At 42.5% G+C, this 22,687-nt stretch overlaps 2 protein-coding genes across 3 annotated transcripts in view; one reads left to right on the forward strand and one right to left on the reverse strand.

Moving 5' to 3' along the window:
* The first annotated feature begins 3,147 nt into the window (after window positions 1-3,147).
* Window positions 3,148-7,221, forward strand: SLC25A4 (solute carrier family 25 member 4). The gene is made up of 4 exons (XM_059909304.1): window positions 3,148-3,383; window positions 4,975-5,461; window positions 5,987-6,127; window positions 7,032-7,221. The coding sequence occupies exons 1-4, from the start codon at window positions 3,273-3,275 to the stop codon at window positions 7,187-7,189; spliced, it is 897 nt and encodes a 298-aa protein (XP_059765287.1). The 5' UTR covers window positions 3,148-3,272; the 3' UTR covers window positions 7,190-7,221.
* Window positions 7,222-18,148: 10,927 nt separating this feature from the next.
* The window catches only part of CFAP97 (cilia and flagella associated protein 97), a 40,681-nt gene continuing 36,142 nt past the window's right edge, over window positions 18,149-22,687 (reverse strand). For both annotated transcript variants that reach the window (XM_059909289.1, XM_059909288.1), the window contains exon 5: window positions 18,149-21,657. In XM_059909289.1, the coding sequence (XP_059765272.1) occupies window positions 21,530-21,657 (128 nt within the window). In that variant the 3' untranslated portion in view covers window positions 18,149-21,529. The remainder of the gene's footprint in view (window positions 21,658-22,687) is intronic.

A 22,687-nucleotide genomic window follows, 5' to 3' on the forward strand; every position in this document is an offset into this window, starting at 1 on the left:
GGCAGCACAAGTATGTCTGTTCCTGCCGTGTGAGCTTCTCTAGGGCAGCACTCTTACCTTTCTGATTTTTGTATCACCAGTGCCCAACAGTGTTTGGTGTCTAGAGTAGGCATGCAATAATGCTTGTTGAAAGATGAAAAGGAAATGAATGAATGAATGAATGGTGAGTGAATGGTTCAGATCATTTCTATTTTGATGGATAAAGGAAGGAGGAGAGTGGATACCCAAGGGAGTTGATCACTAAAGGGTAAGCAGTTTCTGCAATGAACAAATAGGTTAAAAAGAAGACACATTTTGTAGTTGCATAATTTTCTTGGCATGAGCTAAGTAGGAGCTGGTAGTTGGAGTGTTTTGCATGAATACACATGATTTCTGAAGGCATGTGATGTGTGTGTGCACTTTAATAAGGGCTTTACTATTAAGACGCTTTCTTATAAAGAATTTGTTAATTAAGGTATCGTTCTAATTAATTAAGCTACCCCGAGCGAGAACTGTGGAGAAATATAGCATTTGTTTTGTTTGGTCTTTTGGAAACGATGCATCAATGAATGAAAATGAATGAGTCTACTTCAATCTTTGACTGAAATTCAGCAATTCATGTATGGTCTTATATGATCAAAAAATAAATTTTCAGAATTCATTCCTCTTTGTTTAAGGCTGGAGTTTACCACATGAACAAATAGTAATAGTGTGTTCTACTTCCTTGCAGTTTTAGAGATACACCTACACACAGGCAGTGCATTAGCCCCACCATCACCAAGTCCTTAAGTGTTTTTTTTTTGTTTGTTTTTTTAAATTTCTTGTGCCTTTTTCTCTTTAGCAGCTCCCGTTCTCTAGTCCCAATTTGGTAAAAAGAGACTAATTCTTTAAAAGCTGCCACTAAAATCCAAAAAACCGCTCAATACCCTACTCTCATTTCTACATAGCCCTCCCCCCACCCCACCCCAGTCTCCAGGACACCATGCCACATTTGAAAGCAGAGTTTTCTCTCTTATCTCAGATGCCTTGTCCATCCTCAGGCTGGCAGAAAGCCACCAAGTACCGGGATTGGCGGGCAGACGCATGTTCTACTGAGCGCCATTTTCACCCCTGCCTGTGTAAGTGATACCCAGATCTTGTGATCACAGGCAGCTCATGCTCCTGGGGGCATCTGAGGCCTCTCCTTTCTGAGAAAGCCCATGGAGGGAGAGGACAGTGTGCAGATGTCCATGGAAAACCTCTTGTCAAGGATTCCAGCTACAGCTCCTCTGATGTGACAGGATAATTGGACAGAAGCCAAGGAGAGATATGATATCTCCCACTTAGGAAATACTAAAAATTCTGATTGGTAAAATTAAGGGTAACAAAGATGATAAAACTTCCTGAATTAATATAAGTTAATATTTAACTTAAATGTCTGTTTAAAAAAATCTTCTTGTGATGTTTTAATAATTGAACAGCTCGACAGTAAAAATAAATCCAGGCATATAAGCAGACAAAACTTTTTTTTTTTTTTTTTTGGCCACATCTCACAAGTTGTGGGATCTTAGTTCCCCAAGCAGGGATTGAACCTGGGCCCCAGCAGTGAATGCACGGAGTCCTAACCACTGGACCACCAGGGAATTCCCAACTTTTTGAGTTTTAAGTGGTTGTGGACTTTTCTGTTTATGCTGAATCCTTGACCTTCTGCCTGCTCTGACCTTGGTAAATTTGCACTTTGCTAGCTTTCATACAGCTCACCTGGATTTCTGAACTCTAGTCTTCTCCAACCTCAGATAAACACGTACCCTTTGTGGTCCTGGCACCCAGCTAAGTGACCTCAGCTCTACTGAAGCCTCCAAACCCAGAGTGACACAAAGCTGCAGCTCACTCAATGCCTAACATGATGTCTGTCTGCATTCAACAGCAAGCTTGTGAAAAAAGTGAATAAACTTTGTCCAGTGTACAAAGGAACATTAACAAACATGGCAAGAGAATTGGATAGTGTAAAGAGTTTAGAGCAATCATTCTAGGGGAAGGAACAGCTGTATTTGAAAACCTGTATGATTATATGAACTGTCTAGAAAAAATGTTAAGGAAAATCAAAGCTCATAGTAATATATTTTCTTAAAAAAAACTCCACAAATTAATTGCAATCAATTCCTAGGACTAGATAGCATATATCTCCCCCACCCCAGGTGTCTATTAAAAAGAGGCAAATACAGTCAAGGATTCGACCTTCTCTTACTTAACATCCCGGTCACCCAGCTACTCCAATGGGAAGGGTAACAGCACTGACCCTCAGAAAGCCACCAGCTGCCTGAGAACATTCCGCCCAGAGTATGTGCTGAGATTCCATTGAGAGCAGAGTGGAACATTAAGCCCTTAAGGGATTTAAAAAAAAAAAAAAAAAGGTATCCTGTATCCTATAAGGTCTTTGGGGCTATGTATCATGGGGTTACAGGCTGACCCAATAGAAAAACAGCACACACACACACAACTTGCTAAAATAAGTATTCACCTAGTGGCCCCCTGCACTCAGCCTGTCCTGGTGGCGCTGAGTGTCCGACACAGAAACATTTGATAGCAGAATGAAGGACTGAACGATTGAATGGTGAGAAGAGGGGATTCAGCAGGTTGCCAAATTAGATGAAGCAACCACAGCATCAAGTGACGTTAGTGTATTTATTTTGGCGGATCTTATTTGTGAACGCACACAACTCTTCAGAGGCCCACATCCAGGCAGGGAGCTCTGGTGAAGGACACAGTTACAAGGAAGAAGAAGAAAAAGTAGCATTTCAGGCCTTGGCCAGGGACGGGTCGCGTGCAGGCCCGAGGCTAAAGCGAGCTGGGCTGGAGGCTGCAGGTCCTGTGTCTGCGTCCAGGTAAGGCCCGGGACTAAGCCTCCTTGTGCTATAAATACAGCGGCCCACATGCTGCACAGACACGGTGTTCCCTCTGCTCGCGGGACAGATAACATGAATTCGCCCTTTAAACGTCCCAAGTAACGGCACAGTCCCCGGCCCACCCCTGCCTCCCGGAAGCGCCTTCGCCCCCTTTGCCCTCTGCAGAGGAGGGGGCCGGCCGGGGGTGGGGGGGGTCCACGCACCTGCCCAGCCAATGCGCGGGGCGCGCACGGCCCCGGGGTCCCTACTTCTCTCGCGAGAGGCTGGGCGGGGCATATAAGGCGGGCTGCGGGGCGGAACGACCGGCCCCTTCGCGTCGCGCAGGGACAGAGCTGGGGACTCTGTGCCTGGTCAGGCGAAGAGAGCGAGAGCGCGGCTCCCGGAGGCGGTGTGCGCCCGGCTGTCACCATGAGCGACCAGGCTTGGAGCTTCCTGAAGGACTTCCTGGCTGGCGGCGTCGCCGCTGCCATCTCCAAGACCGCGGTTGCCCCCATCGAGAGGGTCAAACTGCTGCTGCAGGTGAAGACCGAGCGGGCGCGGGCGCGGCGAGCTGGGCGCGGGGCGGGGCGCGCGGGGCCCGGGCGAGCTGCGGGGCGAGGGGAAGCGGGGCGCCGCCGAAAATCCGCTCTAGGCCTGGGCCCGGCGCGCGGCCTGCGAGAAGGGGAAGGTGCCCTCTGCTCAGAGACAGGTCTAGCGTCAGTCAGTAGCGGGTTCCTGGTGTCGGGTGGCGCCCCGCGTGCGAGTGTCTATATATGGAAACCCACCCGGAGTAGGTTGCAGCCAGCCAGATCCTGCTCCAGGGACAGCGCGGGCACTCAGGCTTCTTGGGTCGGCCTCACCTCTTGATTTTTAAAGTCCCTCGCACCCTCTTACCTGCATCCACCTTTTACAATAAAAACATCAAAATAATTGTTATTACTCGACATTATTACGATGTCTCATGCGCTGTGCTATAGGCTGACATATCTATTATTCGTTCATCTTTGTATGACCTCTGTAAGGTAGATATTATTTTTCCCCATTTCGCACATAAAGAAACAGGTTTTGAGAGACTAAGAAACAATTTTCAGAATAAACTTAGATCACTTTACTCATCCTGTCCCCAAATCTTTTCCTCCCCAGCCTGGTCTCTGAATGGCTTATCCTCATCATCCCATGTACCCTTTTTTTTTCACTTGCCCAAAAGGCAAGGGTCCCTCCAATGAGGAATTGGGCGTTCTCAATTTGGGAGTCAAAATGATCAGTAACAAGAAAAACCCCAACAAATTGCCCACGGCAACAAACCCCTCAATAATTAATTACTTGGATAATCCGCTTGAAAAATTTCAGGCTTGAATGCCTAGTGGATTCCTTCTCCTGCTGTTAGAACATCTACTACTCAGAGATCCTGGTCTCCAGGGAGACTAGAGAGAGACTGAGGAATTCTCATCTTCTGCCGATCATGTCTGTCAAATCAGAGCAGGTGTCCTTTGGGGCAAGGATCTTTAATCATTTCTATCTCCCAGTAAGCCTCTAGTATAGTTCTGGCACCTAGGAAAAAATGCAACAAATAAATGACTCCCTTTATGTAATCAAATCATCCTTTCTGTTTATTTGGAGCAGAAACTTTTCTCTCAAATGCCCTGATAATTGAGGCAAAATTGGGTTTGGGGGGCGTATTATCCAAGTAGCTAACACATTTACTCAATAATCATTTGATTTCCCCATACTTTTTTTTTTTTAATATTTATTTATTTATTTTTTTATTTTTTGGCTGTGTTGGGTCTTCGTTTCTGTGCGAGGGCTTTCTCTAGTTGCGGCGAGCGGAGGCCACTCTTCATCGTGGTGCGCGGGCCTCTCGTTGCAGAGCACAAGCTCCAGACGCGCAGGCTCAGTAGTTGTGGCTCATGGGCCTAGTTGCTCCGCGGCATGTGGGATCTTCCCAGACCAGGGCTCGAACCCGTGTCCCCTGCATTGGCAGGCAGATTGTCAACCACTGCGCCACCAGGGAAGCCCTCCCCATACTTTTTAAACAAGGAAATCCAGGAAGTGCAAACCTTGTTCTCCTGTCATCTTTCCTTCTCTCTGCCCTGCCTGTCCTCCACCACCCTCCTCCTCCTCCCCTCCACAGGTCCAGCATGCCAGCAAACAGATCAGTGCTGAGAAGCAATACAAAGGGATCATTGATTGCGTGGTGAGAATCCCCAAGGAGCAGGGCGTTCTCTCCTTCTGGAGGGGTAACCTGGCCAACGTGATCCGTTACTTCCCCACCCAAGCTCTCAACTTCGCCTTCAAGGACAAGTACAAGCAGATCTTCCTGGGGGGCGTGGACCGCCATAAGCAGTTCTGGCGCTACTTTGCGGGTAACCTGGCTTCCGGTGGGGCAGCTGGGGCCACCTCTCTCTGCTTTGTCTACCCGCTGGACTTTGCTAGGACCAGATTGGCCGCCGACGTGGGCAAGGGTGCTGCCCAGCGTGAGTTCACTGGTCTGGGCAACTGTCTCACCAAGATCTTCAAGTCTGATGGCCTGAGGGGTCTCTACCAGGGTTTCAACGTCTCTGTGCAGGGCATCATTATCTACAGAGCCGCCTACTTTGGAGTCTATGATACGGCCAAGGGTGAGAGAAGGGCATCAGGGGGTGCAGAGTGGGGAGGAGGAGGGTGTGTGCAGAGGATCCTGAGGGATCTTTAACTGATAAAGGACTTTGTATTTGTTAATCTTGTTTGTCCCTTGTCCCTGGCCTAAACTGAGGCTTCTCAGTGAGGAGGTGTTGAGGCGTGGATCAATAGCTGGGGGATTCTCCTTGTCCTCTACTGAAATAAACTGGCCCTGAGTTATTCAGCGAGGACGGACGAAGGGGGAGCCCAGCTCCCTCTATCAGTTACTAAGTTTAACTTGGAGCCACTTCAACATGCCCTGTGCACTGGGCACAGCTCTGGCTTTGCGGATCCAGGGAGGGTGCCACCAACTTTTGTCGGCTGCCTGGTTACTCACGAGGCACCCCACGAAGGGCGGACTCTTCTGGAAGGGTAGGGCATGGAGTTGGAGGTGTGGCGGCCTGTTCTCCATCCCCACCTGCTTTTTGCTCAGCTGCTCAGAGGAATCATGTCATGGTCATTTGGTTTCTTGGCTCTGCCCACAGGGATGTTGCCTGACCCCAAGAATGTGCACATTATCGTGAGCTGGATGATTGCCCAGACTGTGACGGCGGTCGCAGGGCTGGTGTCCTACCCCTTTGACACTGTCCGCCGTAGGATGATGATGCAGTCTGGTCGGAAAGGGGGTAAGCCTGAGACCTCTCAGAGTCTTATGTTTCTGCTCAAGGAGAATACCAGTCAGTGCTCTTTACAGCCTTCACTATTCTAAGTTGTTAAAATTGTGCTAAGAATTTAGGAAAGAAAGATGATAATGAATCCTCCCCAACATTCTCAACTATTCCTTTAAAAAAAGATTTTTTATTTTTATCAAAGAAATGATAAGAACACCAAAAATGGGATATTTAGAAGTGAACTTAACTAGGTATCTAGCATCATAGAGGCCTTAGGCCCTTTTCCCTTAGAGCCTGGGTGCAGAAACAAGGGGAAAGAATTGAAGTAGGCAGCTAGTTTATTTAAAAATACTTCTTCTCTTATCTAGTTATTACAAGTATTATTGGGGAGGGTGATTTAGCTGGGGGAGACATGGCCTGAAGCAGTCTGTTGCGATAGGAAAAGTTTTGGCTTCCATAGGTTGAAACATATGAAATTGCCATGTTTACAGTAAAAAACATCGAATGTTGGCAGTTTCTTATGGTTCAACCTAATAATTGCGTCTCTTATTTTAACCTTAGGCAGTATAATCTGAGATTAGGCCTTAGTTTTCTCATCCATAACAAAGGGGACCACCCAGCTTAATACTTCCGCTGTACCCAGCTCCCTTCCTGTTTCACTGTTTGACTTCTGTGAATTAGCTGGTTCATCGCCCCAGTTCTTCAGTTGATCTTGAGTTGAGCTGAAGTAGGAATCACCAGAGACCCCCCCTCAGCAGTTATGCAAGGGGAGGGGACGTCCTGTTGAATGTGCATAGAGCTGGGCGGAAGGCTCAAAGTGACCTTTATAACACTGGTGACAGTGTGGGCAGATGTCTTTTGGAGGAAAAGTCTCTTTCCCCCAGAATTATGGAGCCCTTACCAACATTTGTTTCCACAGCGGATATTATGTACTCTGGGACAGTGGACTGCTGGAGGAAGATTGCAAAAGACGAAGGACCCAAGGCTTTCTTCAAAGGCGCCTGGTCCAACGTGTTGAGAGGCATGGGCGGTGCTTTTGTATTGGTATTGTATGATGAGATCAAAAAGTATGTCTGATGTAATTAAAACTCAAGTTCATTGGTTCCAGATCCATCGTGTGGTTTAATAGACTCTTCCTAGGGGAAGTAAAAAGAAAGATCTGGGATGAAACCAGATTGAAAGGAATACCTCAGGAAAAAAAAAAAAGGCTTCATTGAGTATTCATTAAACCACAAATGTATTTTGTATTTATTTTACATTTAAATTCCCACAGCAAATAGAAAATAACTTATCATACTTATATAATTAACTGAAGCTACAATAATGAATAACTGAATGTGAAATGTCAGTGAAGACCACTTAATGCATGCTATTTTACTGAATTCTTATTAACTGCCAAATGGATTAAAATCATAAGACCATCAATCTTATTTTCTAGCATGACTCATTTATAACTCCGTGGCCAAGCTTCTAAATGTCAGATATTATACTGTGTATCATGTGAGCACCTACAGGGCTTAAGGTTCTGGTTTTCAAACTGAAATAGGTTATGCCGTCTCTTTTCACCTTACCTCCTGCGATGCTGCTGTAGACTCTTAGTGGTAACACAGATCGTAGCTTCTATAATCTTACCTTACTTTATGCACTTTCATACTGTCTTCAGGAATTCTGAGGTTCCACTAAAAGCTTTAAATCACAGTTTCAAGAGCTTTGCATGATTAGGAAGTGCTCTGTATTAGTGTCTTTAGAGAACTGTGATACTTGGAATTTTCTGACAGGTAGACAGTATTCTTTGAAAATCAGTTAGCAAGCTGGTATTTAATGCCTATTAGGTCCTGTGGAAGATACAAAAAGGCAGGAGCCTATTCTGAAAAAGCTTAAGTGGGGTTAGGGGAGAGGAGTGACCTGGCATTGTTAAATAATGTAACGTTTAATACAGTGAATCCTGGCTGAGTAGGACTAGGAGCCGGGAGATGAACTGGGGGAAGTGGTAGAAGGTGGGCCTTGAAAGAAAATAACTCGATTTAAATACATGGGTATAGGAAGTATCTGCCAGCACTTCTTTTCTGCAACAATTTATCAAGACCTAGAGGAAAAGTCAGTTTTGGGTTTGACTCTCATAAACCTGTTTGCAAGAGGAAAGTAAGCATTATTGGTCCAGAAGAACATGCAGTTCATATGGTCCTTGCTTGTTGGGAGTGACCTGGAGGAAACAAGTCCCTACCTGCTGGCGAAGCCTGGAGGGCAGGCACATGTCTTTTATGGTTCTCCTGACAGGTGGTTGAGGGGCATCTCGGTACCCTCTGTTTTTTTGTTTTTGTTTTTGGCTACGGGACCTTAGTTCCCCGACAAGGGATTGAACCCAGGCCATGGCAGTGAAAGCGCGGCGTCCTGACCACTGGACCGCCGGGGAAGTCCCGGTACCCTCTGTTCTTTACCCTTCTTCCCAGTCTCTTCTCCTTACTCCCGCCTCCCCGATAAAAAATCGGCTGCCTCGTTTCACTCTAGTAACTAAGGTCTGTGTTTGGCCACCTCCAAGGTTATATCCTTCCTAATCTAGCAGTTGTCTCTGCCTCTGGAAAAGGCCAGAGAGCTAAAAAGAAAGTCTCTTAAGGCCATCTCAAGGCCAGGCCACAAACGCTGTTTGTTAGGCACCTTCTGGATACCTTGTCCTCATTGGCTTTCCAATGCTAAGGATGATAGAAACGGCCCAAATTCTGTTGCTGATGGAGAGAAAAGAAAAGCAGGGCAGGCTAGGAGGACAAATACTTTTGTGAAGTATATCTCAAAGTAAGGCCAGCCCTTTGAGTATTTTCAAGCCTAAGAGTTAGCCGGGGATGCGGGATGTGGGGTATGAGAAGCAGGTGGGCAGTGTGGGCAGCGAGCGAACAGCGGGCCCTCCCTGGCAGGAGCGGGAAGTGGAGAAGGGGACTGAGCATCTATTAGTGTCACTGTCCCCCTTCTGCACGTGACCCAGATGTTGGCCTCCCCCGTCCCCGCGAGTGTTACCCCTGAGGCATCGGGAGCGGAGATTTGTGTAAGGAGCCTGGTGGAATCAGTCCTCAGCCCAGCTCCTGAGCGCACCCAGAACCCCCAGACCCCTCAGCCTCGACAGGCGGTACCTCCCCTTACCATCCTAGCTCTGCAGTCTTCTCACCGTGCAGAGCTGTCAGGCTTGAAGGTCTGGAGGGTTGAGAAGTGTTTAAAGTAACAACTGGGAATGGAGTGTCCCGCCCCCAGGGATTCCTCACTAGCCCTCTTTCCTGCAAAGCTCTCTCCCTAAATGCACCCCTTCTCTTAACCAGCACCCCAATAAGCCCTTTTCATTTTTTATGGATATTCTCCCTATAAGTTTCACCTATGGGTATCTTCTGTCTTTTTAGCCACCTTATTTTGTATTTTGCATGTATGGGAAAAAGTATGGAGGCTGACAGAGAAGAAGGCAGCTCATAAGGGTGTAACTTTGAAAGAAGGCTCGCCTCCATGGTTTGTGTTTAAACCTCAATTAACTGAATAATGGCTTCCATTCTGTTTTACTTTGTGTAGAATATGGACCATAGACTGTGCTGAGGCAAAATTTAAAAACACCTACAGCGTGCAACGCAAACTCAGGACGGTGATCATCATTTTCACTGCCTTGTGCCTGGGACATGGGTGGTGTTTAATACGTGTTTGTTGAATGCAAGAATGAATGAGGAAAAGGTGCATCTGAAAAAAACACAGAGAACCTGGGGAGTATTTGGGAAAGTCGAGTCCTCCAGTTGGGTGGGATCTTGAACATGCAGAGGGTAGTAAGTGGACAACCACATTGGGGTCATGCATTGACCCCAATATAATGTTATAGATGAAAATTGATGGCTGCCTTAAATTCAAATTTCAAGTCCTTAAATACAATTTTACAAAATCTATCATGCCATAAATTCCTTTCATTTTTCTGCTTCTCTTGAATATCAGTTTTTATCAGTGCATGAAAAAGTACACTTGGTCCTCATTTGCAGATTCCATATTTGCAAATTAGACTCCTCTCTAAAATTTATTTCTAACCCCTGTGTGTTCATTCCTGGACATGAACAGAGCAATGAAAAACTTGCCTGACACGTGCCTTCCCAGCTGAGGTCAAAGTAGTCCATGACCTGCCTTCGTGTTTCCGCTCTGCTCCCACTCTGAAAACGGGGCCTTTCGTGACCTATGCAGTGCCATGTTTTTCGCCTTTTTGTGCTTTCTGTTGGTGATTTCATTGTTTAAAATGGCCCCAAAGCGTAGTGATGACGTGATGTCCAGGGTTTCTAAGTGCTGGAAGGCTGTGCTGTGCCTTATGGAGGAGATATGTGTGTTAGATGAGCTTCCTTCAGGCATGAGTGCTGTTGGCCATGAGTTTAATGTTAATGGATCAACCATTTATATTAAATATGTGGCTTTAAACACAGACACACGTAAAACAAGGTTATGTATTGGTTGGTTGACAAAAATATGACCAGAAGCTCAAAGGAACCTAACCTGTATTTCCCTTAGGAGCAGTGAACCAGTATTTGCTAATTCAGTGCTCCTGCTAACACTGTAGGACATGACTACCACAAATAATGAGAATCTACTGTTTTATAATTGTTAATGTACAGTGTGTGTATTAATGTTACCTATGTCTCATAAGACATTTTGTAGACTATAATTTTTCTGTGTTCTATTCATTTTTAATTCTCGTAGCCCTTTACGAGAGCATCTTTAAACATTTTATTGTAGTTCAGTTTCCCTATTTCTTGCAATTTCTTGCAAATATCGATGAGCCAGATATTACTGAGTGACACTCTGTGGCCTCACATGTGCCTGGATGCTGTGGCAGATCCAAAAGCATGATGGGGTCTCTGCTCTCAGGGCTTTTCTCTTGCTTTATTTGGGATGTAAAACACAGACTAAAGTCAATACCTGAGACCATATGACTTAAGTACCAAACCACATGATATATAATCTAAAGTGAGTGCTTCCTAAGCTTTCTCTAGCTAAAAGCCTATTTTAGTAATCCAAATACGATAAAGGTGATAAAGGTGTGGATTAGAGGGACGGCAGTGAAAGTGAGGAGTGTGTTACATTTTGAAGAATGACAGGACATAATTCAGACACTGAAGAAAAATGTTAATCAACAAGAATGCTGAGCTGTAATGTTTGAGAAAAAATGACACTACCCTGATGGCAACAGAAGTTAGGAGGCAGCACTTGGGAAAGTCAGTGACTTCAGTTTTGGATATAAGGATTCTGAAGTAACTGAAAACATCTAAAAGGGATCCTAAAAGTAAAGAACTATGTAAAAGTAAAGGAAAGAAGACTAGATAGAAATTTGGAAACTATCTTAAATGTAGCATTTTTTGTAAACAGTCCTTAAGAATCAATAAAATGAGTAAGTATAAAAACAACAGAGGGACTTCCCTGGTGGCGTGGTGGTTAAGAATCTGCCTACCAACGCAGGGGCCACGGGTTCAAGCCCTGGTCCGGGAATATCCCACATGCCTCAGAGCAACTAAGCCTGTGTGCCACAAATACTGAGCCTGTGCTCTAGAGCCCGTGAGCCACAACTACTGAGCCCGCATGCTGCAACTACTGAAGTCTGCGCGCCTAGACCTCGTGCTCCGCAACAAGAGAAACCACAGCAATAAGAAGACCGCGCACCTCAACAAAGAGTGGCCCCCACTCGCCGCAACTAGAGAAAGCCTGCACGCAGCAAGACCCAACACAGCCAAAAATCAATCAATCAATCAATAAAATTTAAAAAAAAAAACAAAAAACAACAACAGAGAAGATGACCGAGATGGCCTTGAAGAAGAGTCACCACCATTAGGGGTTAGAGAGACAGGTGCTAGTCCCAGTCATCAGGCAAAACCCAGAGAAAGAATTGAGGTAACCCATGTGGCATCAAAGTAAAGTAGAGGATTATTTCAAAGAGGGTCAATAATAGCAAATGCCCCAGAGAGGTTAGAAAAGAAGGAGGTAGAGAGAAAGGTCTTGGGATTTGGCAAGGAGGGAGCCATCAGTGACCTGAACAGATTCAGTATGGTGCTGATGAGGTAAGGCAGCATTTTTAAGAGGTTATGGAGGGAGTGGGGAGTGGGGCAGAAGGGGACAACACATATTCACCCCACACACGGCTGAGCACACGCCAAAGCAGCACGTCAGGCACTGGAGCCAAAGTTAATGCCAGACTGACCCAGTCCCTGTCACTGAGGAGGAGTCTTAACAGAGGAAAGAAGAATGTAAATAAGTAACTGCAGTAACTTAGAGACTACAAGTGCCACAACAGAGGGTTGGTAAGAGAGAAATACCAAGTGATGGGTTATTGGGTGAATGTGGCAGGCCTGCAGCGAGATGTCAGAGGAGAGTACACACCCTTGGGCTTCTGGAATCCAGTGGACCAGGGGAGACAGGTGGCAGCCAAGGTGGAAGGACCCGTGTGTACAAAGAATTCTCACACAGCATTCTCAATTTAGTACAAAGAAATAAAGAAATAAAAACAGGATAGTAGCCAGAGGGTCGGTTAGACAAAGGGAATTTTTGCCCACAGATTTGGAAGATGGGCTCATTTGAAGCCCCATGACTAAGAGGACAGAGAAAGGTAAGAATAAAGGGAATGGTAAGCATGGACACAATTGTTTTAGCTTACCCATCAGTCCTTTCATACCATCATGTGAATACCTACACTGTGCTAGACCCAGAGAACATACAATTCCAGTAAAACATGATGTCTGCCCTTAGGGAATTTATAGTCTGGGGGGAGGCTGAGCTTAAGGAAGGCTGAAAAGGGTCTGTGGGTGTGATGAGAAGTGAGGCTAAATAATGAAGCGCTTAGTGGGCTCTTCTGAAGGACTTCCATTTTTCTACAACAGTCTCTCGAGAGCCGTTGAACTTTTACAGCAAGGAAGTGATGTGATCAAGTTTCCGCTTCAGCACTTTGGCAGCAGCGTGGAGAAGGGATTGGGGGCAAGGAGACAGCAATGGAGGTGAGAATCGATTACCTGGAATCAAAGCGGTAACAGCAGGACGACGTGAGGAACTGCAGTGGGTTTAAAAGGGGTAGAGAGTGAGCACGGGGGAAGAGGCTGGGGTTATTCCCGGGACTCAGTCACTGGTGGGAACCAGACGAACGGGGATCATGGCCACCACCACCCTCAACCCTGGGGGGCTGAAAGGGGGATGAGAAAACGGGGCTGCTTCATCTGACAGCTGCCCAGACCCCTCCAGGCTCAAGACTAACACAACTCATTTGGCAGTTTCACTGTAACATCGAAGAATCCTCTCTCAAAGCAGAGTGTATTTATGATTCATAAAGGATTTCCAAACTGGCAGACCAGGTAGTGCCAACCAATGGTCTCTCTGAAAACGACTAGAAAAAGGGTTCAAACTATTTAAAATAAAAATTTGCTTGAAGGCAGCGGGGAGCTAACAGGGCATGGGAAATTGGGGCCAAGATTTGGGGGAAGACATCCTGAGAAGAGTCTGGTGTTTGGGGTCCATTTCCCCAGGAGGTGGGAGGTGTCTGAAAGTCGTGGAAATGTGGCTGGAAGGCTGAGAACTAGAAAGCGATTCTGAGAGCCTCTCAGGGAGGGAAGCGGGGCCCGCCCAGGGAGGGAAGCCCTGGGAGCCCTCCTGCAGCAGGAAGAGGGAACCTGAGACCGGCTGGCCCCTGCAGTCACTGACGCCAGCCTTCAGACCATCTCGTCCCTTTAGCTGCATTAGGGCGATTTGAGATTGTGAGCACCCCTGCTGCCTGCCAGAAGCAAAAGTAAATCTCGTCTGCAAGAAAATATCATCTAGAGCAAGGGTCAACAAACTTTTTCTCTGAAGGACAAGGTAGTAAATATTTCAGGCTGTGTCGGTCAGATGGTCTTTGACACAGCACAATTCTGCCCTATTGCAAAAGCAGCCCTGGATAAGACAAATGAACCCAGCGTGGCTGGTCCATAAAACTTCATGTACAGACACTGAAATGTGAATTCCGTATAATATTCACACGTCACAAAATATTCTTTTGACTTAAAAAAACATTTAAGAAGGTAAAAGCCACGAAAATGGGCTCTGGGCTGCTGAATTTGGCTAATGTGCTGTAACTCGCTGAACCCTGATCTAGAGCTTCAAGTTTTTCCTACAATTTTTCATATAAACTAAACCAAAACCACAAATATAACTTTAAAACACCCTATAAAAATATATTCTAAAGGGCCATGGTGTAAAAAGTGGAAATCAGAAGGGCAACTCAAAAATATTTTGAACTTGAAAATAAAAATACCATGTTATCAAAACTTGTGGGAAACAGCTAAAGCTATGCTAAGAAGAAATCTATAGCCTTTGATGCATCTATTGGAAAAGAAGGGCTGAAAATCAGTGAACTATACATCCATTCCAAGAAGTTTAAAAAATAACAGCAAATTAAACCCAAAGAATAAAGCTGGAAGTAAATAACTAAAGTAACAATTAATGAAAAAAGAGACAATCAACAGTGCCAGGTGAACTGCATATCTAAGTGTGAAAGGCAAAACTTTTAGAAGATAACTGAGCAGCATTTTTCCATGTCCTCGGGTAAATGAAAATGTATAAAACCCAACATTTTAAAAAGTACTAATCATGCAAGAAGAGACTGACAAACTGGACTAAACTAAAATTAAGAATTTCTGTTCAGAGACACCATTTATAGTGAAAAGGCAAGCCAGACTGGGAGAAAATTTTTGTAACATGACTCCACTGGGATTGATCATATCCAGAACACATAACTGCTCCTATAACAAGAAAAAGACATCCAACCAACAGAAAAACAGGCCAAAAGCTTGAAAAGGTACCTTACAAAAGATATCCCAGTGGCCAATGTTCAATCTTATTAGCCAGAGTAATGCAGTTAAAAAAAAAAAAAAAATCACAAGATGGTGACTTCCCCAGCAGTCCAGTGGTTGACTCTGCCTTCCAATGCAGGGGGTGCAGGTTTGATCCCTGGTCGGGGAACTAAGATCCCACATGCTGAGGGGTGCGGCCAAAAATCGGAAAAAAAAGAAAAATCACGAGATACCATTATATACCCACCCAAATGGTTAAACCTTAAAAACGACTGACACTAAATATGAGTAAGGATATGGAGCAACAGGAACTAACACACTTCTGCCAGAGAGTAAACTGGTACATTCACTCTGGGAAACTCTGGCACTGTCTATCGAATATGTAGACTCTGTTCAGCAACTCCACTCCTAAGCATAGGCCCAACCAAAATGCACGCGCAGGTCAAGGCACATCTACAGATATCTTCGTATTGGCATTATTTATAATAGTCAAAACCTGGAAACCACTTGAAATGTCCATCAGCCACAGACTGGATAAATGGATCGTGGTATAGTCATACATTAGAATACTACACAGAAATGAGCACCAACGAATTACAGCCACAGGCGACGACGTGGAAGAATCTCACAATCATAAGTACATTCAGCAAAAGCATTGAGACACGAAAGAATATAATTCCATTCGTATGACATTCAACAACAGGCAAAACTGCACAATGGTGTTAAAAGTTAAGCCGGTGGTTAAAAGTTAAGCCGGTGGTTAACCTTCTGGCAGGCAGAGAGGATGGTAACAGGGAGGGATCCCCATGGGATCTCATGAGTTCGCCCCACAGGCCCACTGAATTCAGGTGGTGGAAATCACAGCCCAAGAGGTGCAGACAAATGACTCAAGAGAAGTGGTCAATAAATGGATTCCAGACAGCACTGGACAAGACACAGAGAGGCTTGCCAGCCTATTTATCTGCTCCATGAAGACTTGTTAGAAAAGTAAAAATGCTAAAGAAGCCCAAGTTTGAACTGGGAAAACTCATGGAGCTTCAAGGTGAAGGGAGCAATTCTGGACAAGCCTGGGGATGAGGGAGGTAAAAGAGCTGGTGGACATGAACCACCAGTCCAAGAATCTGTTTAAAACTCAGACTCTGAATGGTGACAAATAAAAAATCTCATTTGTGAAAAAAAAAGTCGGGGGGGGGTGCTGCAGATTTGAGTTCTTAGCAATATTCTAACTCTTGATCTGGTTAGTGGTGACCCAGGGGTTTGCTCTGTGACAACATGAGTTGTACATTTGTTTTGTGCCCCTTTCTGTATTTCTGTAATACTTAAACAGCTATCAACAAAATCTATGGAATGTCATTTTCTTGTGGATATTCACCTAAAAGACCACATTCCTCTCACATTCCCCGAAATATAATTTAAAATGAAATCTTCTCAAATTAACAGTAGAATTAGGTTTTTCTAGTTTGTATACCTAACTACATGGGAAGCAGATATATTTGCTTAATTTTGGATATTTTCTTCATGAAACATAAAGATTCTCCTAATGAAATAAAGAAACCAAAGCATACTCAAAACTTGGAGATCAGCTATAATCCCCAAATATATGAAATAAATGTAACGTGATTTTTGGTGAAGACTATCTTTGTAATATACATACTCTAAGAATTTCAAACCTTAGTTTTTAATCATTTTTTTGGTGACTAGCCAAATTCTTTTACTATAATAGTGGATACAAAATTAGGTTCATAGGAAAAAAACCCCGTGTCTCATTAAATTATAGTAAAATAATGACATGTTACCTTGTAAATTTTACTTTGTAAAGCAGTAAAACCTTAAAAATATCTAGAACAAACAGTGCAATTTACCTGAACTTACAAACTGGATTCTGAAATAGAGACACAGAACATTAAGATTGTATTATGGTGGCTCCAGAAATATCTCTAAGTGGACTAAAAAACAGTCACCAGAATTTTAGAACCAAACAAAATTTTCTGCTATAATGTAATCTTATTTGCTATAAGCATCCTTTAACTTCCTAGTTGAGAGCTCAAATATACAGCAGAACTACTCAGTGATTTACTCCAAAGGTATTGTTATTTAACCCTCATCAAAAAAATTCCGAAACTAATGTTTTAGCAGCAAGTTTTAAAAAGAGTATTTCTTATCATTCATAATACATATATTACATATGAAATGTTGATGTGAACTTTTTAAAAAACACTGCTTCAAGCTATAAAAGAGTGTCTGTTGTAGCATCATAACAATTTTACAGGACAAATTAGATGATGTGGTTTGAAGAGATGAGGATCAAGAATGTAATTTCTTTTTTTAAATTTATTTTATTTATTTTTGGCGGCGTTGGGTCTTCGTTGTTGTGCGTAGGCTTTCTCTAGTTGATGTAAGCAGGGGCTACTCTTCGTTGTGGTGCGCGGGCTTCTCATTGCGGTGGCTTCTCTCGTTGCGGAGCACGGGCTCTAGGCACGTAGGCTTCAGAAGTTGTGGCACGTGGGCTCAGTAGTTGTGGCGCACGGGCTTAGTTGCTCCGCAGCAGGTGGGATATTCCCGGACCAGGGCTCGAACCCATGTCTCGTGCACTGGCAGGTGGATTCGTAACCACTGCACCACCAGGAAAGCCCAAGAATGTAATTTTTTTTTTAATTAATTAATTTATTTATTTTTGGCTGTGTTGGGTCTTCGTTTCTGTGCAAGGGCTTTCTCCAGTTGTGGCGAGCGGGGGCCACTCTTCATCGCGGTGCGCGGGCCTCTCACTGTCACGACCTCTCCCGTTGCGGAGCACAGGCTCCAGACGCGCAGGCTCAGTAGTTGTGGCTCACGGGCCTAGCCGCTCCGCGGCATGTGGGATCTTCCCGGACCGGGACACGAACCCGTGTTCCCTGCATTGGCAGGTGGATTCCTAACCACTGCGCCACCAGGGAAGCCCAAGAATGTAATTTTAAGCAAACACTTTGCCACATAAACGTCATACTTTCAAAGATATAAATATTAATATCCTCTTTCCAATTTCATTCTCGCTAATTCTTAGTCATGTAAGGCACATAAAAGTTATTATTCTAATTTTTAAAATGGGAATAAGAGAGTGCATTTGAGAGACAGACATAGGATCAAAACTCAGTTATGTTTCATTCTTTTCTTTCTTTCTTCACTGTGCCAAGCTAGTTCTTCATGCCTAAAACACATTACAGTGGACTGGAAAATTAAAAAAGGATACTGATTTTTAAGTTTCTTACTATCTTTATTCATAGAAAAAGTATTCATGAGCATTAAGCACATTTTCTAGGATGGTTTACAATCATTTATAGGTTTAGACTTTGGCATTTAAAATATTAAACATTTTATGAATTTAGTTATTAAAATAGAATAACTTAAACTTGTGTCCCCAGCTTTATATTGGTCATAATCCTTTTCACACTGTGCAGTACTTGAATTTGAAGATGAGAAGTACACAATCATATCCATCCCAATGACCTCTTTTTAAAGTTATCTAGGACATTTTGGACATTTGGGTTAACAAGCTGAAAACCACTGCATTACACTACATTTATAAGCAAACAAGAAAAATTTTATTCGGAGTAGTAGCTAAGAAAGCAGCTTTTTATGGAGATTGAAAAAAGGAAGTAGGGGAAGTATGAGATAATTGCTATCCCTTAGGAAATAACTTTAATAGTTCAAAATCTTTCATAGAATCTTATTAAAAAGGATGTAACATCAGTTTAACATTTGACAGATATGAAAATAACTCTCAATAAGAACCTTGCCTAGTAATTGTAGACCTTGGATTAGTATAATTTCTAGTTGCACGTGTAAATCTTCAAAATATATATCTTAGGTACAAGTGAACCAAATGTAAAGTAGTGCTAGAGGATCCTTCACTTTTTTTATGTTCTTGAAAATGAAAATAGTATACTTACAATTCCTTCATAAAAATACCCCTTAAATCATGACATCTTAAAAGCACCTTGACTTATATCAGAGAATATCACATTTTTCAACTCCTATCCCTCTATTTATACGTATCATATAAACGAATCATGACAACAGAATTGTAAATTCCACTTTGAAAAGATGAATATTGTTGCTCTTCCTGACTTTTTCTTCAAGTTGAACCCCTGTTATCAGAAATACTTAGATGAACCTCCCCTGTTAACGCAGTAAAAACTAAAGGCATTATATTAGTATCTAAAATCAAAATACAAAGAAAAAAATTCTTTAATGATCAAAAATAAAATAAAAGTACAGCTTTACCTATAAAATTATAATTGTATCCTGACATATGGTAGCAAAGACCATACAAAATGTATTCAGAAACTAATGCTATTACATAAAAGGTTGCATACTTTTTTTTCTCTAACAGCTTAAAAATCAATTTAAAAAAATTGGCTAATTCACTATTGAGCAGATATTCAAATGCTGAATTTTAAATTCAACATTATCATATCGCTCCTTAAAGATAGGTTGTTATACAAACATTAAAAGTGCAATAAGTTAAAAAACAAAACAAAAACCTTGGTTTAGTATAGCTAAAATTTATATATAAAGCAGAGCACTAAGTAATGTAAAAATCTGTTCACTAGGGCTTCCCAGGTGGCGCAGTGGTTGAGAGTCTGCCTGCCAATGCAGGGAACACGGGTTCGAGCCCTGGTCTGGGAAGATCCCACATGCCGCGGAGCGGCTGGGCCCATGAGCCACAATTACTGAGCCTGTGCTCCACAACAAGAGAGGCCGTGATAGTGAGAGGCCCGCGCACCGCGATGAAGAGTGGCCCCCGCTTGCCACAACTAGAGAAAGCCCTCGCACAGAAACGAAGACCCAACACAGCCATAAATAAATAAAAAAATTAAAAAAAAAATTAAAAAAAAAATTAAAAAAAAAAAAATCTGTTCACCAGAACAGAATATCAGATAGCAGCGAACGAACACTGTAAGCTCAAAGAAAGCAGCAGAAAAATCTCACAGTCAGCTTGTGTTCACATAAATTTTTTAACCCTATTCTTCCCACGTTTCACATGCCCTATCATAAACAAAATCTATCAATACAAACTAAGACCAAGAAATTCTGAATTGATGTTGAGTAAAATGCAGTTTGGCTTACTGCCGAAGGTATTAAGAAAAGTAAGTTCGGCATACACGCTACAGAGCTTGAGTTAACCCAGAAAAACAAAGAACAAATCTTACTGTGGTTACAGATCAAAAATTCACACTAAGAAAAAGAAAGATTTGGCATTTAATATAGAAACTTTCCAATACATTTTAAGGTATACAGAAAAGGCCAGTAATGAAAACAGTGACAATTAGGACAGCAGAAGCAACATGACCTAGATTACTTTGTTGTATAAGAGCCTATAGATTGACAGAAAAATATTCTAATTTTAAAAGTCAACTATATTACACCCTACTCGCCATTACTAATTCCATTTAAGATTATTAGGACTTTAAAAGTGGGACAGATAAAAATGATACTTCCAGGGTTCAACACAAATGCCCAAACCAAAGCAAAGCAAGAAAGTTAGCTGACATTTAAAGTAGCCTCAACAAACGTGATTTTTTTCCCCTTTATCATTCATATTTTTAGTTTTCTTTTTCAGCCCTTAAAAACACTAGCTGGAATTTCTAAAGCTGTGAGACAATGCATTTCTTTCTTTTCTTCTCACTTAAAACAATAAACTCTAAGTATAACACAACTCATTAACAGCATCCCTTAAAACACTGTCCTGACACAACTCAGGATCTGCTTCTTGGCCCTTCAAACTGGTGGTGCTATTTTGCTGATTCAACAGATACTTGTTTTTGCTTATGATGATCTGGTCCTTGGACAAACTATTTACAATGCAGTAGCTCTAAAGAAACCTAATTTCTCAGAATCATTAACTACTTTCCCTGAATATATAAAAACATGAAAGAGGAGCTTCTAAGTTGAGCTTTCTAATACTCACAGTTTGAAATGGTTCAGAATGGTTGATAAAGTGTTTGAGATCTAACTCAGTTCCCTTCTACAGAAGTAGTAGGTACCTCTGGTGAATCACAAGGACGGCCCCAGTTCAAGCTTCACTCAATCTGCTCATCAAATCTAAATCAGCTCCACCAATGAAAACAAATTTCAAGATTTGTTTCATAATAACTGTCTTACAATTAAGTTATAAGTCACACTGCCCAAGTTCTGAAGCAAAGAGAAAACAAAGTCAGTCAGGAGCTATGCTCATGGTATAAAGCTTACAAGAAACGAAAAAAACAACACATCAAAAAAGAACTGTATAGCTAACATCTTGGGTCCAACGTTCAGCGATGCTATCACAACTGTTTTGTCAGTCTGACAGCTGAACCAATTTCTATGTTGAGAAAATACACCGGCATACTACCATTTCTCTGTAAAATACATATAAGTCTCATATAAACTCCTCCTCACAGGAAACACTGATTTTATATTAAATTGTCTTTTTCAAAACAATTTTGCATCGAATTACAATAAATTACAAGTCACTGTTGTACACCTTAAATTGCTTAAAGCAGTATTTAGATGTTTATACAGAGAATGATAGTAATATACAAGAGCACTTCAGTAAGAATTTGGTGATCAATGTTTAAAGTAAAAAGAGTTTTTATAACCAAGCTGTACGGACATTAGGGGGCTTAGGTCTTAGCAACAGGCCACTGGATGTGTCAAAAGCTGATCGCTCACTCTTACAACTGAGACCACTGGTAGCACTGGATGTCCTGGAAGCTCCTCCTGAAAATATATAAAGAATAAGAAAGGATTTGAATTATTTAAACTAAATATATAAATCATCATAAACTTCCTCTCCTATCTTGAAGCCCAGAATAAAATTTTCTTCCCTATCTCACAGGTGTTTTTAATAGTCTAATTTGATTCTCAACCAGGAATGTACTTCTGAATTCCCCGTGGAACTTAAAAATAGAATAACAAACATGCCCAGACTCTATATTAGGGCATTTTGATTCAATAGATTTGGGGTGGGAATAAATGTTTTTAAAAGCTTCTCAAAGGATTCAAGTGGGAAAAAAATCTCTATGTATAACCATTTATACATTTATTCAACAAATAATTTACTGCTTTCAAGGCATAATACTAAGTGTGAGTAACTGGAATAAGACCCTTTCTTAGTCATGAACTGTGCCAAGGAAATGATGCTTGAGGGATGAGTGAATGGAATTACTAGTCATTTGAGTGTCTAAGATTACAAGCGGTTCCAACTTTCTCTTAGGATTAGCTTCTACAGACTTTATAGTTCTGAACACATACATGAACCAACAGCATAGACTTCTGTAGGGAAAAAGCTCTGGCCTTTCCATGCGTCACACACCCTAGCACTCAGTGGTCACTCCCACCTGCGTTCTCCGGGACACACTACCGGCCAGGCATGTAACGGATCGTATGTTAAGCATTAAGAGGGATTAATCTGATGACTACAGATTGCTAATTCTTCTTTTAGTTACCAATGAGGAAGAAAAAGCACATATTAGGGCTGGAAGATACTACTAAAAATTCTTAACTGGCTAAAGAGAATGTTTCAGCAACTTTTAAAGAGCATATCTGTTCATTTCTTCCTTAAATAAACATATTGAAAGTAAAAGTCTCTCCTCCATGATCTAAGAGATAACTGATATTTTCAACGGTTTTATCTCCCGGTTTCCTTCCTATGTTGCTATTAAACACTGTAAATGAAACCTGAAATTAACGAAGTAACACAAATAAAACAAAGCATGCCAGTGAAAAACAACAGACTGCATTCCAGAAG

This window comes from Balaenoptera ricei, chromosome 21 (assembly GCF_028023285.1).
Source record: "Balaenoptera ricei isolate mBalRic1 chromosome 21, mBalRic1.hap2, whole genome shotgun sequence".
Taxonomy (NCBI): Eukaryota; Metazoa; Chordata; class Mammalia; order Artiodactyla; family Balaenopteridae; genus Balaenoptera; species Balaenoptera ricei.

Coding starts and splice junctions, on each gene's coding strand:
- SLC25A4 (XM_059909304.1), top strand. CDS start 3,273: ATGAGCGACCAGGCTTGGAGCTTCCTGAAGGACTTCCTGGCTGGCGGC. Junction 3,384..4,974: donor GGGTCAAACTGCTGCTGCAG/GTGAAGACCGAG, acceptor TCCCCTCCACAG/GTCCAGCATGCCAGCAAACA. Junction 5,462..5,986: donor AGTCTATGATACGGCCAAGG/GTGAGAGAAGGG, acceptor CTCTGCCCACAG/GGATGTTGCCTGACCCCAAG.